General features: G+C 41.7%; 1 protein-coding gene across 2 annotated transcripts in view; it reads left to right on the forward strand.

Annotated features, from left to right (window-relative positions):
• LOC106086571 (multiple epidermal growth factor-like domains protein 8) overlaps window positions 1-26,018 on the forward strand; it is a 53,652-nt gene that overhangs the window by 10,396 nt on the left and 17,238 nt on the right. Inside the window, exons 3-6 of one of the 2 annotated variants that reach the window (XM_059365459.1) lie at window positions 255-437; window positions 4,850-5,439; window positions 7,205-13,443; window positions 21,045-21,117. In XM_059365459.1, coding sequence (XP_059221442.1) covers window positions 255-437; window positions 4,850-5,439; window positions 7,205-13,443; window positions 21,045-21,067 — 7,035 coding nt within the window. In that variant the 3' untranslated portion in view covers window positions 21,068-21,117. Of the gene's footprint in view, window positions 1-254; window positions 438-4,849; window positions 5,440-7,204; window positions 13,444-21,044; window positions 21,118-26,018 lie in introns of those variants that run through there. The other variant, XM_013251300.2, reaches the window with a different exon arrangement.

The raw sequence follows: 26,018 nt of genomic DNA on the forward strand, positions 1-26,018 counted from the left end.
AAGATATATTTTTTGCATAGATGTTTAAGGGTATGGTTAAAATTAAGCATTTTATGGTGATAGATTAATATTTTATACAGTGATTTTCGAAAATTTTAAGCAAAAAATTGTTAAAAATTATTTTTTATTAAAATTACTCACGGACATCACAAGGATTTATTTTTGGCTTTTTATTTACGTGATAATAATAATTTTTTAAGCAATGAGTGAAGCCCAGAACATATGATTTTATTTTTTTTCTTTGGTTTCAACAGGGCTATAGCGGTCGTCTATGTGACCTGCGTGAAAATCCACCCGGCGGTAACTGGCGATGGTTAGCCACGGATGCTGAAGGTATGACAGCACGTGCAGCACACACCGCCGTTTATATTGAAGAGGAAGATTCGCTATATGTTTTTGGAGGCTACGATTTAAACAATGTGATAAGCACGTTACAGGTAAGTTTTTATTGAAAAAATCCCTATACCATTCATAGCAATATTTTCACTTGTTCAGTTGGTTAAGCGTCGTTCGATATTTTATACAAGTAATTCTATTTGATGTATCTTACCATGACTTCTTAATTCCCGTAGCATGAAAGTCAGAAAAACTGGTTAAAAAAATTTAGAAATTTTATTTCTGTCCGTTAATTTAAATCCAACTTCCGGTTAAAGTCTTGAGGCCCTTGAGACAAACTTTTTTTTATTTAATTAAGCTGAATTGTCCATATGATGTACTGCTACGACTTTCAATATTCATGCCATAGTCTCAAGGGTGATAGAAATCGTCCAGAGAACCTGTAATCCATTGGGAAAAGAAAAATTATGGTACCTTTTAAGTAAAATTATGGTACCTTTTTCGACGAATGTTACCTTTTGTGCCACTTTTTAAAATAGTGACTCGAAAATCGTATGTTAAATTCAAAAAACGTATATGACAATTTTTGATATTAATTTTCCTGTGTTGATTAAAACTCAAGTTCGAGGCCAAGGTAAATTGGATTATTTTTTACAAAATTGTTTTTTTTTTTTTATCTTTTTATGTCCAATATTTCGTCCTTCCGTTGAAGAACATCATCCGGTATAAACAGCGCTAAAAATACAAAACAAATCGCAGAGTTTATCTCTAAGCCAATTGTCGCTTTGGTTGTTTTCGTTGAAAAACTAACAGCTATAGATATACATTTTCGTAAATGTTCCCTTCGATACTATTCAGAATATTGTTCAGTTTCAATTTTAAACCAAGTTAGGAACAAGTTAATTGATGAACTTGTTGGTGAAGTGATTTCAACGAAAATTAAATAATTTTTTGTTTACTTTTTTATACCCTCTGCCATAGGATGGGGGATGTACTAATCAAGTCATTCTGGTTTTAGAAATATTGGTCAGTATATTGATCATCTTGACATTTTAAGTCGATCTAAATAAAGATATCCGCTTGAAATTTTGCTCAGATACTTGTTATTGATGTAGTTCTTTGGGGACTGCAAATGAGCCATATCGGTTCAAATATGGTCATCCCCAGTTTAAAGTTATCTTAAAGAAAAGAAGTCACAGTGAAAATAATGGATGTCAAACGGAAAATTCCAAAACTCAAGAATGATAATTACCCAAATTGGAAATTTAGGCTTGAGCTACTGTTCCCTAAGCAAGACTTGTAGATGTATGTCATTGAGGGATCACGTCCAATGGCAAAAATTGAGAGCGGTGTAGTTAAAAACCAAGCTGAACATGGATGACCAGCTTGGGCACATTCGTGCTGTTTTGTTTGTTCATAAACTATCTTCCCTTTACTTTAAAGCTCTCGAATGTTTTGATGTATGCAGATAATGTAAAGATCTTCAGATCGACGAGAGACTCTGATGAACAGAGTTATCTTCAGTATGACCTTGATACTTTTACCAAAGGTGCAACCAGAATTTTATGAAACTTTATATTTCCAAATGCAAACAAATATCATTTTCAAGAATAACCTCTCTTAAAACTAGCTACTTTTTGGGTTCGAATCAACTTGAAGTAGTCTATAGCTTTAAAGGATTGGATTTCTTCTAGACCAACGCTTAAATTTCCATCAACACATCTCAATAGTTGTAAACAAAGCACGTGGTGCTCTTAGCTTCATGAAACGCTGGAGTAAAGAACGTAATGATTTCTCTGTGACGAAGAATCTCACTCTCTCGAGTACGGTTCAGTGGTATGGAATCCGTACTACAATATTCATTCTGATTTGATATTGGGTTGCCCGAAAAGTAATTGCTGATTTTTCATATAGTCGGCGTTGATAAATTTTAAGCAAATTTTAAGCATTAATCGAATTGGGTCGTCATGTTACTGAGCGTGAGATAGGAGAGAAGTTAAATATACCAAATTCAACCGTTCATTATCACATAAAAAGTCTTGGACTGATGAAAAAGCTTGATATTTGGGTACCACATGTATTGAAAGAAATTCATTTAACCAACCGAATCAACGCTTGTGCACCTTATGCACCTATATGCACCTTAAACGCAATGAATTTGATCCGTTTTTAAAACGAATCATAACTGGAGATGAAAAATGGATTGTTTACAATAACGTTAGTCGAAAACGATCATGGTCCAAGCATGGTGAACCAGCTCAAACCACTTTAAAGGCTGATATCCACCAAAAGAAGGTTATGCTGTCTGTTTGGTGGGATTGGAAGGGTGTGGTATATTTTGAGCTGCTTCCAAGGAACCAAACGATTAATTCGGATGTTTACTGTCAACAATTGGACAAATTGAATACAACCATCAAGGACAAGCGACCAGAATTTTTCAATCGTAAAGGTGTCATATTCTACCAGGACAACGCTAGACCGCACACATCTTTGGTCACTCGCCAAAAACTGAGTGAGCTTGGCTGGGAACCTTTGATGCATCCACCATATAGCCCTGACCATGCACCATCAGACTACCATTTATTTCGATCTTTGCAGAACTCCTTAAATGGTAAAACTTTCGGCAATGATGAGGCTATAAAATCGCACTTGGTTCAGTTTTTTGCAGATAAAGTCCAGAAGTTCTATGAGCGTGGAATACTAAATTTGCAAGGAAGATGGCAAAAGGTTATCGAACAAAAGGGCAATTATTTATTTGATTAAAGTTCATTCTAAGTTTTATTAAAAATGCATTTACTTTCTTTTAAAAAATCCGCAATTACTTTTTAGGCAACCCAATATAATCGTTTCAAAAACAATTTCTATTATTTTGTCTCCGTCGACATGGGTGGGACAGAAGTTAATTACCTTCGTATGAGTACCGAATAAATCTTATAAAGCTTCCAACATTAAAAAGGCGTAGAACCATGTTAAACATTACGTTTTTCATGGTCGAATAGATTCTTGATTTCTTTTGAGTCGAATTTTCTTTAACGTTCCTATCAGACCCACCAGATATTTTGATCTTTTGAAAATTTCATATAGAACCAATTATGCCAATAATGATCCTTTTCGGCATCTATGTTATCAATTTAACCAACTGAAATATATAAAAGATCTATCTGAGAATCGAGAAAATCTAAAAAGCAAAATTATATTATTTTTAAATTCTTGTTATTAGTCTGTAAGGGTATTTATTACCTACAGACTTAAATATAAATAAAAAAATTGAAATTTCCCTAGATGAAATTTCCAGGTATATCAATCAGATTACATAAAGAGAACGAACGGTTCAAGATTTTGGTCTCCAAGATGCAAAACCTACAAAAACACCAACGGATTTCTTCTACGGAAAGCTATTAGATTCCAAATATCTTGGAAATAATTTAAATGTGGCAAATTGTTTGGACACATTTTATATATTTCCGTAACCTCCCGTCCGGACATATTAGGGATCACAAGTTGGCACCAAAAGTCGACTTTTTGACTTTTCGCAAAATGGCAACAGTCGACTTTTCGACCAATTGTCGACTTTGCAACTTTTTGTCAAATGTTAGCAAAATTTTCTAATTCTTTTTCAAAAAATTCAAAAGCTTCCACATTCCTGTTTATTTTCTAACTTTTTTTATTTGAAATAAAGCTTGAAATTGTTTATTACATTACATTAACATTCCCCAAATCTGAGTCTATCTGTTCTAAATTCCATTTAGACTTCGCTAAATTCTGTGCAAAAATCTGTATTTGTGAAATGTACCCTTATATGGGTGCTATTGGTCGATTCGTCGATGGGTTGGAATATAGTTTTGCCATGCCGAGAAAATGTTCCTTGCCAAATTTTAGATAAATCGGAACAAAAATGGGTTATATTATAAAATTTGTTTCCAAATTTCAACAAAATCGGGCATTAAATACGTTTTTTAGGAGTTGAAGATTTCCAATCCACAGTTCCGTCTATACCGGGGCTATGAAAAGATATAGTTCTATACAGCCCATTCTCGAATACAAACGCTTAATGATAAAAAATACATTTTTACCAAAATCAAGTTTCCATAAACATAAAACTATTTAGCGGAATCTTACACGTAATCTTTACATTTTTGCTGGGATATGTACAAACTTTGGCAGAATTTGTTATTACCCATCTGAATACCTCTGGCGATGTTCATCAAATCGGTTCAACCATATAATGATATTACCAAATTTTTCTTCCGTTTAACGAACTCGATTTTTTGTAAGGCATCACTAACCTAGCAGCAAAATAAGCAAAGTAAAACTTGTATCTCTGTGCAGCTTTCTTTTCGACTATTCGACTTTTTAAACATGAAAGTCGACTTCGAATTTTTTACACAAAAAAGGCAAATAAAGTTGCAAAAAAAAAGAACGAACAAATTACGCATTTACATTTACATCGAATATTTAACGAATCAATCAATTCAAATTAAAAACTAAGCCAAAGCAAACACATTTTTTTCAGATTTATCGTTTCCCAACAAGTCAGTGGGTGGATGAATGGGATATACCTTTACAAAATCGTCGTCATTATTATCATCAACCAAAAATAGATCACACTTTACTTAAGGCTGTGCTCCAGCACAAAAATGAAGAAGAAGCCAAACTGTGGGGTCTTAACAGTGATATATCTATATTTCGGAACATTCTCTATACCTTAGCCGAAACAAATCCTTCAAAGGATATGCATACTCGACGTATTCGTAGCTCGCCGCTTTTAACAACAGTTAATATCAACTCAACAGATGAAGAACTTTCAGAATATTTAGAAGATATTTTAGAAGAAGTTACCGACCACAAACCCCACGGTCGTTATGGACACGCAGCAACAACAGTACCTGGGGGCTTCGTTATCTTCGGGGGAAAGCAAGTAAATGGAAGTTTTTTCAATGATTTGTGGTTTTATAATCGCAGTGAAAGTGGAGGAAAATGGAAACAAATGGCTGTACAATCGAAATTGAAAATACCAGCGATGGCCAGACATACTATAACATATGCCGAGGACTATTTGTATGTTTTTGGGGGCAGTTTGGAGACTGGAGAATTCTCGTCAGAGTAAGTCTAACTAATTTTGTTGATAAATTCATATGTATATTGCCGAGCATTTGTCAGGTAGTGAAGTAGTAATTGATAAAAAAAAATCAAAAGCAGTTGTTAGAATGTCTGGTGAGAAATGCCAGAGGTATCAATAAATCAACCGGATCACTGGGAACATCAAAGATGGAACTCCAATTATTCAGATATAGCTGTCGTTGATCTTGCAGTAGTGTTGAGGCAATAGCAATATTAAAAATCTATTATATAAAAGAGAAAGTCTTGAGTTTGTTTTGTTTGTTGGTTGATTAATCTGTTCCGTATAGGCTCAAAACCGGCTGAACAAATTTTCTGAAGTTTTCGCAGATTGTCCTCCTCCTAGCCCAATTTTTAAAAACGCAAGATATGTAAGATTGGCAACACAAAAACTCGAAATTGGTATGTATATAAACGCGGGAGCGCATCATCTACATCATGTTAACAAAGATGATAGAGTGACAGTGTGTTAAGTTCTATCTTTAGGCTGCTTTTTCTGTTGAGTATCCAGATCCAGGAACTCTGCGACTAATGCGTCCAGAGGGATCTGGGTCTGAGTCGTGCGGGTCTGGCTGGACAGTTAAACAGGTGGCGTGTGTCGTGTGGTCCCAGGACACAGTCGGGACACACATCCTTCGTTTTCCAAGGAATACATTCACCCGGTAGCTATTCACCATATCTGCTACCGTGTTTGCATGAATTTTATTTAGACCCGCTTGATATATATGCCGCCTGATTTCGATGTTCTCTGAACCTCTCGATCTACTTCATGTATATCCATCTTAAGGCTTACGGGCGGTGGATACCTAACCATAAGATGATGTTTCGGATGATCCCTGGGATAAGGTATTGCTTGGACAGCATATAGTTATGTCTTCGCAAGAGTAGGATCTTTGTCTCTTAATGAAGGTGGTCCACGTGAGAACAGAGGAGACAGCCCGTCGCAGTTCGAAGAACGGCATTCTGACCGGTCTGAATATTATTCCACTGCGTGTCACATAGCTGACGAGACCACACTGGCGCTGCATAACTTACCACCGACTGGCCAATTGCTTTGTACGTGTTCAACAAGGTGTCTCTGCCAGCACCCCAAGTGCTACCGGCAAGTTATTTGAGGACTTTGTTTTTACCTTTGAAATTGCTGTGTCATGTGGGGAGAATGTTTACGAGCTGTTAAATGTAATACTATGTATATTTGGACACTTTCCATGGCATAGTGCATCACATATGTCGCCAGCATTTGGAGGGGATAACCACTCTCGCTAAGATTCGAACTCAGGCGTTCGGAGTCATGTTCGCCTATGAGTCTGAGCGCCTGAGCTAATCTCTTCGCTACGGTGGGAGCAGAGTACGAAAATCAATATTTGGGACAAGTGTCTGGGGTCAACCCTCGCCCAAAGAATCCCCTTAGCACATTTTACTACCGAAAAAATATGACTCCAATAAAAGTTATTTCAAAGTAGAGACAAATCCGGCATTTCAATTTGGATTATATTTGACACAGTAAGAACCTGTGCTTTATTTTTGTAATGTTGTTTTCGATATAGTACCTTTATGATATGTTTTTGAAAATAATGTGTATATGAAAAGGACCCTTGTTCCTGAATAAAAAGAATAAACAATAAATATAGTAAATAAAAATAAATATTAACACATGCCGCCTACAATAGTTTTGTATTTTATTTGAATTTTGTAATAAATCTTTTGAAACATATTATAATAATATTTTTTTGTGTTTATTTCTTATCAGCATATATCGTATTCGCTGGCCCATTACAAAGCAGGATAGTAATTCTGAATCCGAATGGGAATTCATACATCCTAGGGGTGGCAAGAAACTAGATGTTCGATTAGCAGCACATACAACAGTCTACTATAAAGCCACTAATTCTTTAATTGTCTTTGGTGGTATTATGACAAGCCTGGCTCGATTTTCGAAATTATCAGATCGAATTTTTGCATTTCAATTGGACAAATTTCATTGGACTGAGATATTGTACCCAAGAACGGCGTTGCGAGATACGAACATTCCGCGCGAACGAGCTTTTCATACCGCGACTGTAAGTGGCAATTATATGATTGTGTTCGGAGGGTACACCCATCGCCATAATAAAGATGAAATTTGCTACGATAACCAGATGTATTGGTATCATTTATCGTGCCACATATGGATAAATCAAGAAGTATCTGCTGAAGAATCGTATCCCAAGACCCAGGGAGTATTTGCTCATGCAGCTGCATTGAGAAAGAATAACACTTTGCTTATTGTTGGTGGTTATCATGGCAATGTCAATTCTGATTTATTTGCATATGAACTGCCTCAAGTGTTAAGAGCTAACGGTATATTCGGGAATAATCCAGAAATGGCTTGTCGATACCACACTTCACATACGGCCTGTCTATCTAATCCGGAATGTGGCTGGTGTTCAGCCGATAGCAGTTGTTACGGGCGAACTATTGGCGCCAATTGCACCAGCAATTTACAAACGTCTAGATGTCCGGGCATATGTCCATCTTTGGGCGATTGCCACTCTTGCCTGGTGCACGGGACTCAGTGGGCTAAAATATTGGAGAGCAATGATAACTATCTTTCCGTTGCAAGTAAATTGGGACTGAACGAGTGTTCGTGGTGTGTTCAAAATGCAAAATGTCATCATCGTGATGACAACTACGGTATATGTGGCGAAGATACCCCCTCACACAGCCCTGGATGGTGGGGAGAGCAGGGCACTGAAATTCGTCAACCTTCCCACTGCACGCGCAATGATCGCAGACCGGGCCTGACTTATATAAAATATCATTACCCTGTTAATTTGACCATGCCCGATTTTGTGGCAATTGTGAATGCTACAATGGTGGACTTCTCTTCTCCTACGCCGATAACGCAGTATGAACCAAAAGTTGAAGGTGAGATGTTGGCTCGACTCCTGGGGTTTGTGCGTCCACAAAAACAGTGGGAAGAGGAGCCCACAGAGATACAAGTGTGCACAAGTTATTCAAATGCTGTATTAAAAGCTGGCTTAGGAAAAGATTTAAATTCATTAAAGGAGTTGACCAAACAGTCGTCCAATCAATCGTATTGCAGTAATGTTGAAATACCCAGCACCGAGCAGCCTTTCCTAATAGATTTTCAAGCCCGACGTCGAATTGGTTTAAACAATATCTACAATACGTATCAGAAGACCAAGATGGAGCTGCAACATGTTTACCATGGAAATTTGAACGCTTTCACCTTTGAATATCTGGAGCCCTACTATTCGGGAGAGAATTGTTCGCAATACACAAATTGTCTGCAATGCTTAACAGATAACGCTTGTGCCTGGTGTTCTTTAAAGTCACAATGCATGTCTAAGATGGTTAACGAAACAGAGGCTTGTGCTGTCACAAAGAAGACAGACTATAATTCAACCTACGTATTGTGGGAGTATTTAGTTAATCAGCCTAGCCACTGTGCCAATTGCTCCAATTATGTTTCTTGTGAAGAATGTGTGGATTCCAATTTGTGTGAATGGTGGGCGGAAGAAGCGCGATGTGCCCGCTTAGGTAAATCTGAAAACAGTGTCAAAACAATAGACCAATGTCCAGTGCAATGCAGACTACGTACTAACTGTCAAGATTGCTTGAATGAGAGGGGTCGCTGTGTATGGTGCGAAGCCAGATCGGCTTGTTTTAGTTTCGCGGTTTATACTAGTGAATACCAATTCGGTATGTGCCGAGAATGGCTGGACCAGTCCGTGAGTCCCCATCAAGTTGAGGGTGACAATAGTGTACTGCATTCGAGGTCATCTGCCCTTATACCCATTCATCATCAAACAATGCACAAACAGCAACAGTGTAAGTTATGCTCCCAATATCGCAACTGTACAACGTGCTTGCGCACTCTAAGCTGCGGATGGTGTTTTGATCGTGACAATCCCATAGAGGGTAAATGTATGCACGGCGATTTCAGTCAACCCTTTGGCAATTGCTCCCTGGCTCTGAACAGTTCCTATGTACATGATGCAGAATGGGCCTATGCACAGTGTCCAGATGTCGATGAATGTGGCTTAGGGTTACACGATTGCCACAAAGAGGCAAAATGCACCAACACCCATGGATCTTACAGATGCCACTGCCGTCGTGGATTCGTGGGCGATGGCAGACAAAGCTGTACTAGGACCTGTTTCGAAACGTGTGTGCACGGTTATTGCTCGGATTCGCCCGATTACGTATGCCGATGTGAGTTGGGCTGGACAGGTGCTGATTGTTCCATAAATTGTGGCTGTCATAATCACTCGACGTGTAATGAGCGTGTGGGTAAGTGCGATTCTTGTCAAGCGTGGACGGAAGGTGAACGTTGTGAACGATGTCGTCAAGGCAGCTATGGCAATGCCACTTCCGCTTCGGGTTGTACGCCATGTGAGTGTAACGGTCATGGGAATCAAGACTTGGGTATTTGCAACGTCAATAATGGCGAATGTTATTGCAAAGATAATACAGAGGGTATCAAATGTGACAAATGTTTACAAGGATTTTATGGAGACCCCAAAGATGGAGGTCAATGTTATTATCAGTGTGAGTCTCGTGGCATGTTGCGAAACATTGGTAGCAGCGGTATTGGATCATACAAAGCGTACAAATCCCCTTGGGGCGCCAAACTGGAAGTCAAGGAATGTTTGTGGATTTTAGCTCCAAAAACTCTACATGCCGAGAAGTCATTATTGCAAGTTGAATTCGAGTGGAATTCTTTGGCCATGGATTGTGATGAAAATGCTGTTTATATATATGACAGCCTACCCGATTTAACAGGTGTGTCCCAACAAAATCAATTAATTTCAGTGATATGCAACCCCTACACATCTTCACATATTATCGAGGCAAGATCTAGCCATGTTACGGTTTACTATAAGCAAGGCGGGGGATTAAGAAAACATTTTGGCTTTAACGCCCTGTACACTGTGAAGAATTGTGTGGTCAATACCTGTTTGCATCCACATATTTGCGATGATCTAAAACGTTGTGTGTGTCCAGCTGGGTATGTGGGGCCAAAGTGTGAAATAGAAATATGTCCTCGCAATTGCAACGCAAAAAGGATGCAGGGATATTGCGACACCGATTATGGCCGCTGCATTTGTAACCAAGGATGGGGCGGAAAAGACTGTGGCACAGCCATCAAAACGAATCAAATAACAGTCACCGAACAGTTCAACACATTACTTCTCTCAGAATCTTATGAACATCTACGAAAAACTATACCGCGCTTTGGCCACACCGTTTGTGCTGATCGCAGAGGATCATTGTGGATGTTTGGGGGATATTCGCCTTCGCATGGTCCACTCAACGATTTTCGGCAATTCGATACGAAGAACGGAACATGGATGCAGGTTACAGTAGAATCAACACCAGAAGATAAAATGCCTTTGGGTAGATATTTTCATGCAGCCGAAATTTATTTAAAAAAACAGACGATTTTCATATATGGTGGCATAACAACTACGGGCATCTCGGTGTCTCCCAAACCAGAGATATTATCAGACTTTTGGCAGTTTTCAATACAAAATCAACGATGGTCCGAACTGGACTTGACTGGCCATCGTATAAAACCTCCGGCATTGGCAGGTCACACGCTTACCTATACCCGGAATAACGAACGAGAATCTCTAATCCTGATCGGTGGAATGACTTTGAACAAGTCACGGCAGTTGGAATTGTGGGAATTCAACTTGGAGACATTTAGATGGGAGCAATTGTTGGCTTTGGGCGTTCGCATGCCAGTCCTTTATGGCCATACTACGGTTTACCATGGAGAAAAACACATCATGTATGTGTTTGGTGGCTATTCAACGGAACCTCAAAGCAAACTATATGCTCTGCATTTGCAAAAAATGACATGGACCGAACTGCCGCCTTTCAAGGATCTCAATCGTCCGGAATCGTTATTGCCCAGGGCACGCTATTTCCATTCGGCAGTTACTACCGACCAGTACATGATAGTATATGGTGGACGAAATTTTCCTTACAACTCCAGCGATGTGCTATTAGCTTACGTTTACAACTGCAATCAGTGGATTCGGTTGACCGAGGATGTAAACATCGTGGGACAATTACAGACATCCACATATGCCGAAGACATATCCATTGACCATGAAAGCAACGCCATTTATGTTATTGGTGGTTGGGATGGAAGTGCAGCGAAAAGTCATGTCACAAAGATAACCATACCCAACGATATTTGCCAGTTGTGGAGCGCGGGAAAATATTTGTGTCGTCACTACATGGGTTGTAGTTTCTGCACGGTTTCTGCAAATTTTGTGACCTCTTCTTTCTGTTATTCGCATGACACCCACAGTGGCGTATGTAATAATGGCAACGGTACACTTGTGTATAACAATGGCGCCGCTTGCGATGATGCCTGGATGGCTAGACGTAATTGCTCCAGTTTCACCTCCTGTTCAGCATGTTTAGCTTCATGGCCTTCCCACGTAGAGACTACACCAGTGTGTCAATGGTGCGATGAATGTGGTATTAAAGGTAGATGTGTCCCGGCCGGGGTGGATTGTGAACGTCGTACATGGTGTTCCAAGGAAGTAAGTGTGGGTCTTTTAAACCTTTGCCCTCAACCGCAATGCCACACCCTGTATTGTGAAGCCTGCATACTGAATGAGAATTGTGAATGGGCTCAGAACGAATTGGGAACAATTGAATGCATTACGAAGGAGTTAGTTGAACAAAATCAGTACAAAATTATAGGCCAATGCCCTTTGCCTTGCCATCATTATCACAATTGCTCGACCTGCTTGAATAACAACGATAACGAACAGCCCAAAGACTGCAAGTGGTCTACGATGCTGAATACATGTTTGTCTCCCCAGACACAGCCTCTGCTGTGCGCTGGGGGCGTGTGTGGTTTAGTATTGGAAGCAAACGAAACGGACCATTGTCCAGAACCCTGTAATGTTTACACGCAGTGCTCTCAGTGTTTGGAACATGCCCATTGTGGTTGGTGTGCTAGAGACGGTTACAACGGAGATGGCATTTGTACGGAAGGATCGCTAGAGAACAAACAGGAATATCCATCTTCCTCGACATGTGATTTAATCTATTCCTCTTTGCGCAATGATTCCATGTTGAAACCTGCGGACGTTGTTTCCTGGAACTATGTCAAATGCCCAGCAGAAAATGAATGCATCAATGGCCATCATCATTGTCACCCAGAATCGGAAAAATGCATAGATACGATAAATGGCTATCATTGCGAATGTGGCGAAGGCTATCGTCCGGAAAATGACACATGTATACCAGTGTGTAGCCAGGGATGTGTTCGTGGCAATTGTGTCCGGCCAAATGTGTGCGATTGCGATTTTGGGTATGTTGGTGCCAATTGCAGCATACAATGTTTATGCAATGGTCATTCGGATTGCAAAGGTCCCAATTTGCTGGATGAATGCATTAAGTGTCATAACAACACCATGGGAGACCAGTGTGAAAAATGTCAGCCATTGTTTGTGGGTGATCCTAGGGAGGGCAGAGCGTGTGTACCGTGCCACGAGTATTGCAACGGTCATACGGATTCATGCATAGCACATGATTCGGAACCCACATACTTCAATATGACACGATCCGAATTGGAGCGAAATCTTCCACAAGGGCCGCTGGCAAATGCTACTTGTCTGAGATGTGCCAACAATACAGCTGGCGAACGCTGTGACACGTGTATTGTGGGTTATTTCCGAGGTTCCGACGATCATCACAAGGAGTGTCGCCCATGCCAATGTCATGGGCATGGTAACGTCTGTGATCCAGTGACTGGTGAAAAATGCAACTGTGGTAATAACACTGAAAGTGATGCCACATGTACTGCGGGGGGTGGTAAAAACTCAGCTCACTTATGTTGGAGTGTCCAATGCTCGAAATGTCGTGATTCGTATGCCGGAAATCCAATAGATGGTCATCAGTGTTATAAACAAATCACTGTGGAGTCTAGAATGTGCTTCGACGCAAAACCTATAGGTAAGTAAATGAAGTATGTACGTAAAAATGGTTTTTAACCCCAAAAAATAGAACTTCATTGCAGTAATTAGGTTGAATTTTAGTAGACTTTTTTTTTGAAAGGGAGCTATTGCGGATTTTTGTTCCCACATGAATGATATGATTTGGCATCTTCAGTACACAAATGATTTACTTCTTATTTGTCCCTCCCAATTGCTGTTTAAAATATTTTTAAAAGACATTTCAAAATTTAAATTGATAAAAAAAATCTAAGGAAGTTGCATTAAGGGTGTTTGTTATTGTTTTGCTTTTCTATTTGAAATAAAAACAAAACCCTAAGTTACATTCAAACTCACATAGAATTTTTCCTTTTTATACCTACCACCGAAGGATGGGGGTATATTCATTTTGTCATTCCGTTTGCAATACATCGAAATATCCATTTCCGACCCTATAAAGTATATATATTCTTGATCAGCTTAAAAATCTAAGACGATCTAGCCCTTTCCGACTGTATGTTGAAATCATGCTACAGTTTTTAAAAATAGAGATATTGACCAGAAAATTTGCACAGATTCTTTTTTGTCCAAAAGCAGGTTAAGTTCGAAGATGGGCTATATCGGACTATATCTTGATATAGCCCCCATATAGGCCGATCTGCCGATTTAGGGGCTTAGGCCCAAAAAAGCCACATTTATTATCCGATTTTGCTGCAATTTGGGTCACGAATGTCGAGTTTTACGCAGATACCTGCCATCACGGCCGAAACCTGCGAGGCCCAAGGCCCAAGGGTGAATACAATGCGTCTACCAACGCTCCCACATGTGGTAACCCACACATGAGTACCAATTTGATCCCACGTATTTGGACGTGTTCACCTCCTTGGTTAGGAGCGGAGCACTACCTAAAACTCCTTTCGATCTATGGGTCACGGCACCTGGTTGAAAACGCAACTCCACGCCGAGCTTATGCTCTACCCGCGATTTGGGTACAAACCACAGCCACCACGTTGCGCTCCACTGGGGCCTCACCATTGTCAGGCTGGAACCAAAGTTCCAGGGGCTCCTGACACCCGTGGTACCAGATTAAAGTCTCCGGTCAGACTTCGTAGCCTTAAAAGACTACTACCAGTTGAACCCCAAACAGTTCCGGACTGGTCACCTGAATGGGAGAAAATCACCCTACGCCGACCTCAGCCAGCATACAAAAGTATGCATCAAACATACAGCCAGACAATATACACAAAACACAAACAGGACACGGCAGCCCTCACGGGCTATGCCACATAAATCAGCAACAACATGGGACTTTACAATCAACGCGGCATCCTCACGGGTGACCGATCACAACCACAACAGCTAAGGGAATCAACAATGGGCAAACACCGCTGCATCAACATGGGCAAGGCAGGTGCCAGGCCATGTCATGCGCAGCACCAAATCACATAGTCGCGCCAGCACAGCAACACCTCGTTATGGATAACTAGCGTGCATTCGCACAGCACAGCAACACCTCGTTATGGATAACTAGCGTGCATTCGTACCTCCACTAAGTCTAGTCCGCCTCCTAAGAAATACTTCCCGGGAAAAGGTGGCCAGCCTTGCAACAGTCGTCTCGTCCTCAAGGGCCCTAGTGAAATCCCACACCGCTTGGCTAATCCCCATCGCGCCTAAATCTCTAATGTCTGCATAGTACGGGCATTCTGTCAGTACATGCCTCCAGTCCTCACGTCTCCCACAGTCGCACAAATCAGTCGCGGACAGGTTCCCCGTCAGTCCCAGACTTAGGCCGAAGCCAAAGTCCGGGCGGTCTCGTACGAACGTCGCGTCACGAATAAATTCGTAAGTCACCTGACCATTGTCACTGTTCGTCCATCTAGTCCTCCACCTATCATCAAGACGCTCCAAAAGGAGTGTCTTGAGCCGCCTAATATCCCCATCTGCAAGCTCCGAAGCGGTGAGCCAATCCTCATGCACTAATGGAATTCCCTTTTTCACACTATACAGAACGGCCATGTAACTCACGAGTAAGTCAAGCGGGGGCGCGCCAAGCAATACCTGTAGTGCATCTGTCGAAACAGTCCTGCACACAGGCAAGCAAGCCAGCATTGCCACCCTCTGACAAGAGAGGATCTTCTTCCGTCCTAAGACAGTCGCAGCAATTCCGTGCCATACAGGCGCTCCATAAGTTGCACAAGCAACAAATAGACCACCATATATGGACCGAACAGCGCGACGACTAAGACCCCAATCACTTCTCAGAACACGCTTAACCATGCCGGCTACTCCAGTCATCTTCTCCTTCACCCGATCCAAATGGACCAGGAAACCCATTCTCTCCGAAACAGTCACTCCCAGATATTTGGCCAGCGCTACGTTCCTGATGCTAGCTCTACCAGATCGAATCGTGGGTGGACGATTCCGCGACAAGATGCCCTTGAGCAACATTGTCACGGTTTTGTCCTCCGCGACATCAACACCAACACGATCGCTCCATTCGCGCACAATGCCCATGGCAAGCTCACCACGAGTTTCCAGAGCAAGTCTGGAATCTCCTTCAACCAGGATGAGCAGGTCATCCGCATATGCGCTGATTTTGAAGGACTCAGCGAGACATACCAGCAGGGGATCCATCATGAGGTTCCATATATATGGAGCAAAGATGGAGCCTTGAGGGCAGCCACGCTTAATATCCTTCCAAACCGTATCGCTAGCACCAACCACGCAAGCTCTTCTATCACAGAAGTAACTACGCCAGAGAGAAAGTTCCCGACAACCTATTTCGCCTAATCTCGTGAGTACACTACGCCATGAAAGGTAATCCAACGCCCCTTTGAAATCGACAAATATGCCAAGGACATATTTGGCGCTCGATTCTCTCACACAATTCTGCACGTGGATCCAGACATCCACAGTGCTCTTTTCCTCCCGAAAGCCGAACTGGTACGGAGATGTACCCTCCTCGTAGCCCTCCCTAAATCTTGTCACCATTATCCTCTCCAATACTTTTGCAAGAACGGGGAGGAGACTGATGCCCCGATACGATCTTGGATTGCTCCTCAATCGATCGGGCGATTTTAGAAGGACTACGACTCGAGCACATTTCCACGTACGAGGGAAATAACCTGCTTCGACACATAGTGTGAGGATCAACTCGACATGGTCAGGTATAGCCTTCCAGATGCTTTTACACATCTGTCCAGTCATACCGTCCATGCCAGGGGACCTCCCGCTCCTAAGCCGGCAGACACTGTCCACTATCTCGACCCTTTCCAGACTTGGAGGAGGCACGATCATCTCCACACCGGGAGCCTGTTCGTGCTCATCCGCATCGGGAAAGAACGTTCCCATTAACACCCTAGCACACTCGTTCCAAGAAGTCAACACGTTGTCACCCACTCTAAAACCGCCCAGGTCACCCTGACTACAACCCTGTTGCCCACCGCGCCGGCACACGCGGTATACCTTGCCCCATGGATCATCTCTGTTGTCCTGTACAAATCTCCTAAAGTGATCTTCCCTGCTCCTAATCAACAGTTGCTTGTACGTCCTCAAATTGCTAAGGTAGTTGTTTCGGCGTGAGACAAGATCCTCAGGATTGGAACTTCTGGCTCTTTGGAATCGCTTCCTCAGACGCCTGACGTTCCGCCGCATTGTCTCCAGCTCACGGGTCCACCACTTGACCTTACTTGGTTTCGCCTTTCGACGTCTGCCAAGGAGCGCATCATTCACCGCGCTCATCCACTCGTCTACCTTAGCAATTTGGTCATCTACAGTCAGTGCCCTAAAGTCATCTAAAGACAATGCTGATGCAGTCTTCCCAAAACTTTCCACATACAAGTCCCAGTTCACGTCTCGATCTTTCCAGCACCTGGATCGTTCAGTCGTAACCCAAGCCCGTCGATTCGTGGAAGTGACCATAATCTCAATCGGATTATGGTCACTTGAGCCCCATTCATCACAAACCCTCCACCTAAACTGGTAAGCAGTAAATGCCGCCCCATTTGTAGCCGTAACGTCAATGTCGCTAACTCCTGAAGGCCCATCAAAGGTATACTTCTCGCTCGGTACGTTCAACACACCGACGTCATTCAAAGTCAACCATTCGCTAAGCAACTGCCCACGATGGCGATTCTCATGACCAAGCGAGTGCTGGGTCATTTTCGAGAACCACATCTGGGAGGTTGCGTTGGCGTCTAAACTTAGGATGAGCGGATGGCTACTCGCGAGTAGTAGCACCGTATCCATATATCCAAGATAGGGCTCCAAGTCGGCGCTAAACCTACAATAGATGCTAGCCAAGAACATCTTACCACACCACCCTTCTGCACAAATACAGACTCCCCACTGGCTATAGCTAACCACCGTACAGTCGATTTCGCTGTCATCTACAATTATCGCAGAGTCACCCCCGGCAATCCTACAACACTACCATCCACTACGTACGGTTCCTGTACCAGCGCGAACGAGCAACCAGTGCCGCGCATGACATGACCCAACTCCTGCGTCACCGCTCTAGACCGCTGGCAATTAAATTGAAAAAATTTAATTCCCATGACGATCTTTAATGCCTAGCATTCGCCCTAGCCGCCAAACCAGCATAAATTGGACAGGCCGCGGAGATCATCATATGATCCGCCGGCAACCCCTTAAACGCACAATTGCGACAGTGCACGGGGTTCGGACAGGCCGAAGCCACATGTCCGCCCAGTCCACAACGGCGACAAACATCGCCCTGCACGCGGCAATTCCTCACCCTGTGGTCGAATCCCATGCACCGATGGCATGCGAAGACCGCATCCTGCATTCGGGCGATGAAGCGGAACCACTTCACATAAACGCCCTCCTCGCACAACATGTCTGCCACCCTCGGAGTGCACTCCAGGGTGACATTGGCAGCGCCACCCTCCGGCTTCCAAGGCGCGGAAGCCAGACGCACCGACCGACGGTACACCTCCTCAGTCATCGTCTTCTTCAGATTGAGGGAGTACAGCTCCGCCATGAACTCATCGGGAGTTATGGCAGCATGTACCCCCCTTACAACGACCTTCGGGCCCAGCTTCTCGCGGACCTCCACCTCCAATCCCACCTCCGCGAACTTGCCGTTCGCCCTGATCCGCCCCCTCTCAGCCACCGACGGGGTGCGGATAACCGCTCCGCCATCCCGAGTCGGCCGGACACCATGGACCCTCACACCAAGTGTAGGGCTCACCTCCTCCACCACCTTCTTCACGACCTCAGCCGAAGTCGTCACCGCCTTCCCCTTGCCCTTCACCACCACCGACCATGTCTCCACCGGCTTCACAACCGGTACAGACGGGGCGACAGCGACAGCGACAGCAACGGGGGCAACAAATGTGCCAGTTCTCGCGTTCACAGCGCCGGGGGCAACAGCAACAGGCTGACGCCCACCCACCAACGCGCCGCGAGCAGCCATCGCCTCATAAGCCGACAGCTTACCCTTCATAGCCTCGTTATCCAGCATCACCCTCATGAGTAGCTCCTCATACTGCCCAGCATACTGGATAACCCTTCTCGCCATACTCCCACTCACACCAGCCTCATACACAGCACCCACCAACGCATCCGTCACCTCCTTCATCTCCCCTACCGTGACGCCTTGCTTCCCCAACGGTGCAGCAAATACCCGCCTGCGAGCCCTACTCTCCCGCTGCTCCCCCTTCCTCGGAGTCGATGGACCCCCACCTTCACTGGCAACACCAGCACCGCCATCAACCACCGCCGCCGCACTAGCACTACCACCAGCGCCATCAACCCCACCAGCTGTCCTCCGACTACCAGATGGCAATTCACTACCACCTTCCCCCCCTTCCCAACCGCCACACCAGGCGAACCCAGTTTCAGGCGCTTCCCATCCTCGCCTCCACTGCCACTGGACAACAAGTCCACTGACTCCTTCCTCATCATCATCCCTTCAGCACGAGCCACCGACGAATCGGTGCTAATCCCACCATCCGAGGTCCCCCCAACTCCTACACTCCCCTTCTTCCCCTTGCTCCTCTTCACCATACCAAATTCTCCTGGTCAAAACAACCGCTCCCAAAAATTAAACTCCAAAAAAAAAAATCCACTTTTGACTTGTGTTAGGCCCTTCGACATCTTTCTTCAATTTGGTTCAGATCGGTCCAGATTTGGATATAGCTGCCATAGACCGATCCGCCGATTTATTATCTGATTTTGCTGAAATTTGGGACAGTGAGTTATGTTAGGCCCTTCGACATCCTTCTTCAATGTGGCCCACATCGGTCCGATCGTTCCATTTAAGGTTTTGGGTCCATAAAAGGCGCATCTATTGTCCGATGTCGCCGAAATTTGGAACAGTGAGTTGCGTTAGGCCCTTCGATGTTCTTCTTCAATTTGGCCCAGGTCGGACCAGATTTGAATATAGCTGCCATATAGACAGATCTCTTTATTTAAGGTTTTGGGGCCCAAAAAGGCCGTTTATTGTACGATTTCGCCGAAATTTGGGACAGTAATTAAGTTAAGCCCTTCGACATACTTCTGCAATATGGCACAGATCGGTCCAGATTTGGATATAGCTGCCATATAGTCTGATCTCTCGATTTAAAGTCTTGGCCCCATAAAAGTTGCATTTATAATTCAATTTTGTTAGGCTTTTCGACATCCGTGTCGTATATGGTGCAGATCGGCTTATTTTTATATATAGCTACTAAAAAGACCTATATTTTGTTATACACAATTTAACAATGACTTGTACTTATTAGTATTTGGTCCAAATCGGAATATATTTCGCTATAGGGCGGCATAAGGTATGCATTTTTCACTGGATTTTGACGAAAGGCGGTTTACATATATATCCGAGGTGGTGGGTATTCAAAGTTCAGCCCGGCCGAGCTTAACGTCTATTTACTTGTTTGGATATCAATTATGGAATTTTGAGCTTGTTCTTTCAAGAAAAAAATTAAGAATTGTGCTAAACTGCACTTTTTGTCACAAACTTCCGTAACGTCTACTCAACATATCTAGAACGCCTTTTCCCCCGGCACGAATGGCTATAAGCAAATACAAAAAAAAAGCGAATGATTAAAAGCAAATGTGGAGAGAAATTACGAATTCAGTACTAAAAACATAAAAACTGGCAATACAATCCACTATGGACGCAAATTGAAGATTTGCTGCAAAAATCATTTACAAACAAGCCAGCGTTTCAAAACAATGTGAATTGGTATTTCTTTAAAAAAAAGTTACATTTATATATTTTATTCCAATTGTTCCAATCTTTTCAAAATTTTGTATAAATCGGATCAGTTTTAGATATAGCTTTCAATATATCGTTCATCTGGTATGAGCTTTTTTGGCTGTGGTAGCCACAATTTTTGTCCTGTGTTTACAAAACATGGTGTAAAAATTATTTTTGATGTCTCAACACAAATGGCAAATTTGTTTAAATTCGGATCAGTTTTAGACATAGCTCCTATATATATCTTTCCTCCTATATGCCCTTTTTAGCCCAATCGTACAATAATTACGGTTTCTAGGAGCTGAATAAGTCAAATCAGGAATTCGGTTTATATGGGAGCCAGTGACGTAGCCATGATTGTGTTTCAAAATCGATAAATTGCCAAAATTCTTCTTTTACAGTGAAGTTGGAAATTTTTTATTGAACTGTGGTCGCTACTGGGTGCAGAAACTGACCCATCGGCGGTAGCATTTGGCCATAAAGTCAGAACTAAATTTTGTATTTCTTTACTATTTACTACTTACACTATTTATGGGCCGATCCTAATTTTTCAGATCATTCGAACTGCGCTTGTCTTTGTGAATATCTTAGTTTTATAGTGACAGTTTCTGTGATCTATGGCGAAAAGATGTCCGATAAAAATTGCATCCAACATTGCCAATTATGCTTATAATTTGCGTTTTTCTTTATTAGTCCTAAAGTTTTCCTAATTAATACTTAATTCAATTAATAAATAACTGAATTCAATAATAAATTTGCCAAAATTCGCGTTCCCGGGCTTTACATTGATAGATTTGCAATAGTTGAAGTAATAAAAAAACAAAGGTAGTTATCTATTATATAATAATATTAATATTAAACTAAAAAAATAAATAAATTGAAAATTTAATTAGCAAAAAAAGAATTTGAAAATAAGAAATAAATATTTTTACTGTTTTTGTTTATGAATGCTGGATATGAGATTGCAACAGTGATAGCATTCCAGACGACCAACCCAAGAAAATGAATAATCAGTTTATCTTTAAAACTCCGCTAACATAATAAAATGTTTTTCAGACCATTTGGCAAAGCATTCCACCATCTCGCCGAATGTATTGCAAAGGGTCTCTCAAATACAATATGATAAAAGCTCTTAATGCGAATTTCGAGTTCAACTAAAAAATTGAAAATATGGACGAAGATAATATGGTTCTCCATGTTTCAAGGCAATAGAGAATAAACGTAGACATCTACACCGTTATTCACAAAACTAAATATAGATTTGAAATAGGTACATTATATAGAACTGCCAATTAAACGCATTTTAAGGCTGTATTAAGTTTTGTGAATAATGCCGCTAACAAGGCGTATTTAGTAAGGTGGTCGCATCAGCACAGCTGATGAAATTTTATATGTCAAATCATTTTTGAATTCGCCTTATAAAAATTTAAACTTCAAAATAAATATTTTATAAATTGATTTTTATGTTTGCTGCTGTTTTGGTTATTAAACTTAGGTTATATAAGAGTACGCGTATAACAATCTTATTCGCTGTTAGCTTCACTCAGGAAACCTTGGTTTATTGCGTCGCCCCCGAAATAGATTCAAAAAGCGCTGATGAACAAAGTCAAATCTACGGCGGTACAATGCCAGATATTGGAAAGAAGAAGATAAGGAGCCAACATGCATGACAATAATGGGGGCCAGTCGGGCTGAAGAATTTCCCTCCAATCTGCCATTTCAAGCTTCTATAGCAGTCAAAATTGGCGAAAGGACTATGTGCCTGAAAATAATTTAGACAAAAAAAAAATGTGTTCATTTAGCCATAATCCTGAACCAATTGGGGCAGTGCCACAATAGGTGCACAACCGTCAACCAGCGCGATTTCAAAGTCCTGACATTGCATTTGCTTGTTAGAAGCTCCATCCCATCTAGGAGAGGTCCCCTAAACACACCAAATTATTTCATATTGGTGAATAGCACCAACTTTATCTTTCGGGGGTTTACGTCAAGCCCATTGGCCAATCTTGGCAGCATACTATATGCTCTCTGAATGGCCACACACTAGGATGAAAACGTCGTCCTCGTAGCCAACAAACTTAAGCCGCCACCTTTTAAAATCACCTAAAAATCCCACAATTATCCAAGAGCCCCAAAAATGTTACAAAACCGTCCTTGAGCTCTACTTACAATATTCCTATCGGAGCCCTTTGCTAATGGTACACTAATTATCCTACCCATCCACTCGTATGAACTCAATTCAGGAGGAATTTTCATGTCCACCAGAGAGTCATGTATTTAATACATGGTATGTATGGTCCCTGGTTATAAAAGAGACAAACGTCTTTGATGTTGGAATCCATCCCAGCCCCATTGGAATTGAGCTAGAACTACCTTGGTCTACCGTGGAAGGTTAAATGCACTCTTAGTAGCTAGTTTATCACTACAAACCCTAGCGAAAACTATTTAAACCTGCCATCTTAATGGTTTTGTCTGGAGGTAATAGGAATTTTAAACATTTTTAAATTTGTTTTTTTTTGCTTGACACTCAAAAAATAATAAAATTCTTTCTTCTTGCTCTGATTGCTCGAAGCAAATTTTGCGAAAATTTTAAATATCACGGTGCATTGATTTTTCATCGCCCTGTTCAAGGCGTATTTATCAATTGGTCACATCAACCAAGCTGAGAGAATTTGATATATCAACTCATTTTCGAACCTCATTCACTATTAGTTTCACTCTGGGAACTTAGGTCTATTGTGTCGCCCCCGAAAGATTGAAAAATCCCAGAAGTACAATGCCAGACATTAAAATGAAGAAGATTAGGAGCCAACATGCATTACAAAACGGCCAGGAGGTATTAAGAAGCTTCCTCCAATATGCAATTTAAATTATAGTAGTCAAGAATGGCGAAAGGACTTTAGCATGCAGATAATTTAAACAGGCAGCCATAGTCCTGCACCTATTCTCGCAATTTCAGGGCAGTCTCATAATAGATGCTCATAATAGAACCACAAATCAAGCCTTAGTCCGCCATGTGACCAGCGCGAAGTCAAAGTCCTAACATTGCAATGGCTTTTCAGGATATTCAGTAGTGAGAGCGGCAGCTCCATCACAACTAGCAGAGGTCCCCTGAACGTACCAAGTTCAAATGACCTGAAAATCCGACAGATATCCAAGAGCCAAAAAGGGTACACAACCCCTTGTGAGGATTGAGCTCTAATCACAACCTTCCTATTTGGTCCATTTGTTAGCATTCACTTGGTAGCTATCTGCGGCTACAATAACCTTATGAAAACAATTTAAACCTGGCATTTTGGTGGTTTTATGGGTTGTTGCAGCCACATTTTCATGGGGAAGTGAGGTAGGTGAGTAAGCTCGATCCGGTCCAAAGGACCGATCGGCGCTGGAACAGTTTGGCCTTTGGTTATTTAAAGGCGCCAATAACCAGCCTTGTCATATCGAGCATCATAGGCACTCAGTATTTATGCAAGAGTCGGTGCCGCCTGGCCTCTCACTGAGACTCTCCGCTCGATACTGTTGATTGTTCACGACTTCCACATCCGCAATTTGTGGACGCGCCCGGTAGCTCGCAGCTCATCTTCTGGTGACAGCAATGAACACCACACAGATCGGACCTCAATGTTCCAGCCAGTTTTGTGGGCAAAGCTTCTGGAGCTAATTGGTATTTTGAACGTTTTTAAATATGTGTTTTCTTGACACCGAAAAATTAATAAACTTCTTCTTGCTCTGAAAGGTCAAAGCAAATTTGCCGAAAAATTTAAATGTCACAGCGAATTGAATTTTCTTCGTCCTGTTTACAAATTTTGACATATAAAGTTCCCAAAAAGATGCTTTGTTGTAGCAATTCGCCGATGCGGCCACCTTATAAATACGCCTTTGCCCTGTTTATAAATGTTGACATATTAAGTTCCTAAAAAAGATGCCATGTTGTAGCAATTCGCCAATGCGGCCACCTTATAAATACGCCTTGGTCGCTAATATTTAGAAAGTGTTCGAAAGAACACACAAGAAACTGATTACTGATTGCGACCGTAAATAAATCGCAGTATAACGTGGAAGCACTTTTGTACTTTGTGGAGATTAGTTCTGTTCGAACCAGTATAGACCTCGGCACCATATAGTATGTGAGATATGAGCAATGAATGAGCCAATGTATATTTAATTTGCCTGGGTAAAATAACGTTTGGGCTGTATAAACTTTTGAGGATAAAGTTTAATTTAGAACAGATATGTGCTATGTGTATTGTAAAGAGGACATTGAAATCCATTTCAAAGTCTAAAGAAGCCATGCAATCCGTTGACGCTACAACATTATTCTGGACAATAATATTTTGGGGCGAGTAAACAAGACGAGCGTTGTTAAAAACAATGCATTTGGTTTTGCCAATGTTGATTGTTAAGTTATTAGAACGAGCCCACTATCCACGTTACCAGTATCTAATGCACTCAGTAACTGAAAATCATCAACATATATAGCCAAGTCAGCAAGTTGCACACAACGACTAACGTCATTAACGCCGCTAGAAATAGATTCACATTCGAAGCACGACCATGGCAGGCAACATACTGAGAACGATTTATTGGTGATACAACAAGAAAAGGTGGTAGAAATAGAAATCAGAAATACGAAGAGATTTCTACGTTACTGCAGTTGTAAACTTTTTCCCTCCTTTGCTAATTTTACTTGCGTTTTAAATTTCATTTGGTTTATTTTCGTCAACTAATATTGTAAATAATTTGTCCTTCTCAAAAATGAAAATTTCCATACAGAAAATTATTTTCAAATATTCTCAAAAAGCTATTTCTCAAGAAAGCTCTTTCATTAAACTAGCCCAAGATGTCTGTTAATTGATGTTAAATGGCCTAGCGGCAAACGCAAAAAACTTGTAAAAAGATTTTCTGCAAGAAAATCAAGAATTAAATTTTGGCCTTTTTAAAAAATATGTCATTGTTCCAAATCACTATGAGCTCCATATCAATTGCCTTAACTATATTGTGAATTATGGATTTGCAAGAAAAAAACCGAAATGGTTTCATTTGAAATAATTTTTTTAAAATAATTGGATTTCCTTTTCCATTTGCATCTCCGATCATTGACCTCGTCTTGAAAGAGAAACAAACAAAAAATTTTAAAATTTAATGATCTTCGTCCTAACAGGCAAAAAATTGCAAAAATGAAAAATTCGGCAGAGCCCGGCCAGGATTCGAACCTGGGCACACGAAGCAACAGCGAGAGCCATTGCCGTTGTCTTAGCTTTCGAAGCCATCAATACAACTTCCAACAGATGCACAAAATCGTGTGTAGTACGGAAAAAGTGTAATTTGTCACAGAAAGAATGTCTGTCATTACACAAAAATAAATGCATTGGGAA

The sequence above is a fragment of the Stomoxys calcitrans genome, chromosome 3 (assembly GCF_963082655.1).
Source record: "Stomoxys calcitrans chromosome 3, idStoCalc2.1, whole genome shotgun sequence".
In the NCBI taxonomy this organism is placed as follows: domain Eukaryota; kingdom Metazoa; phylum Arthropoda; class Insecta; order Diptera; family Muscidae; genus Stomoxys; species Stomoxys calcitrans.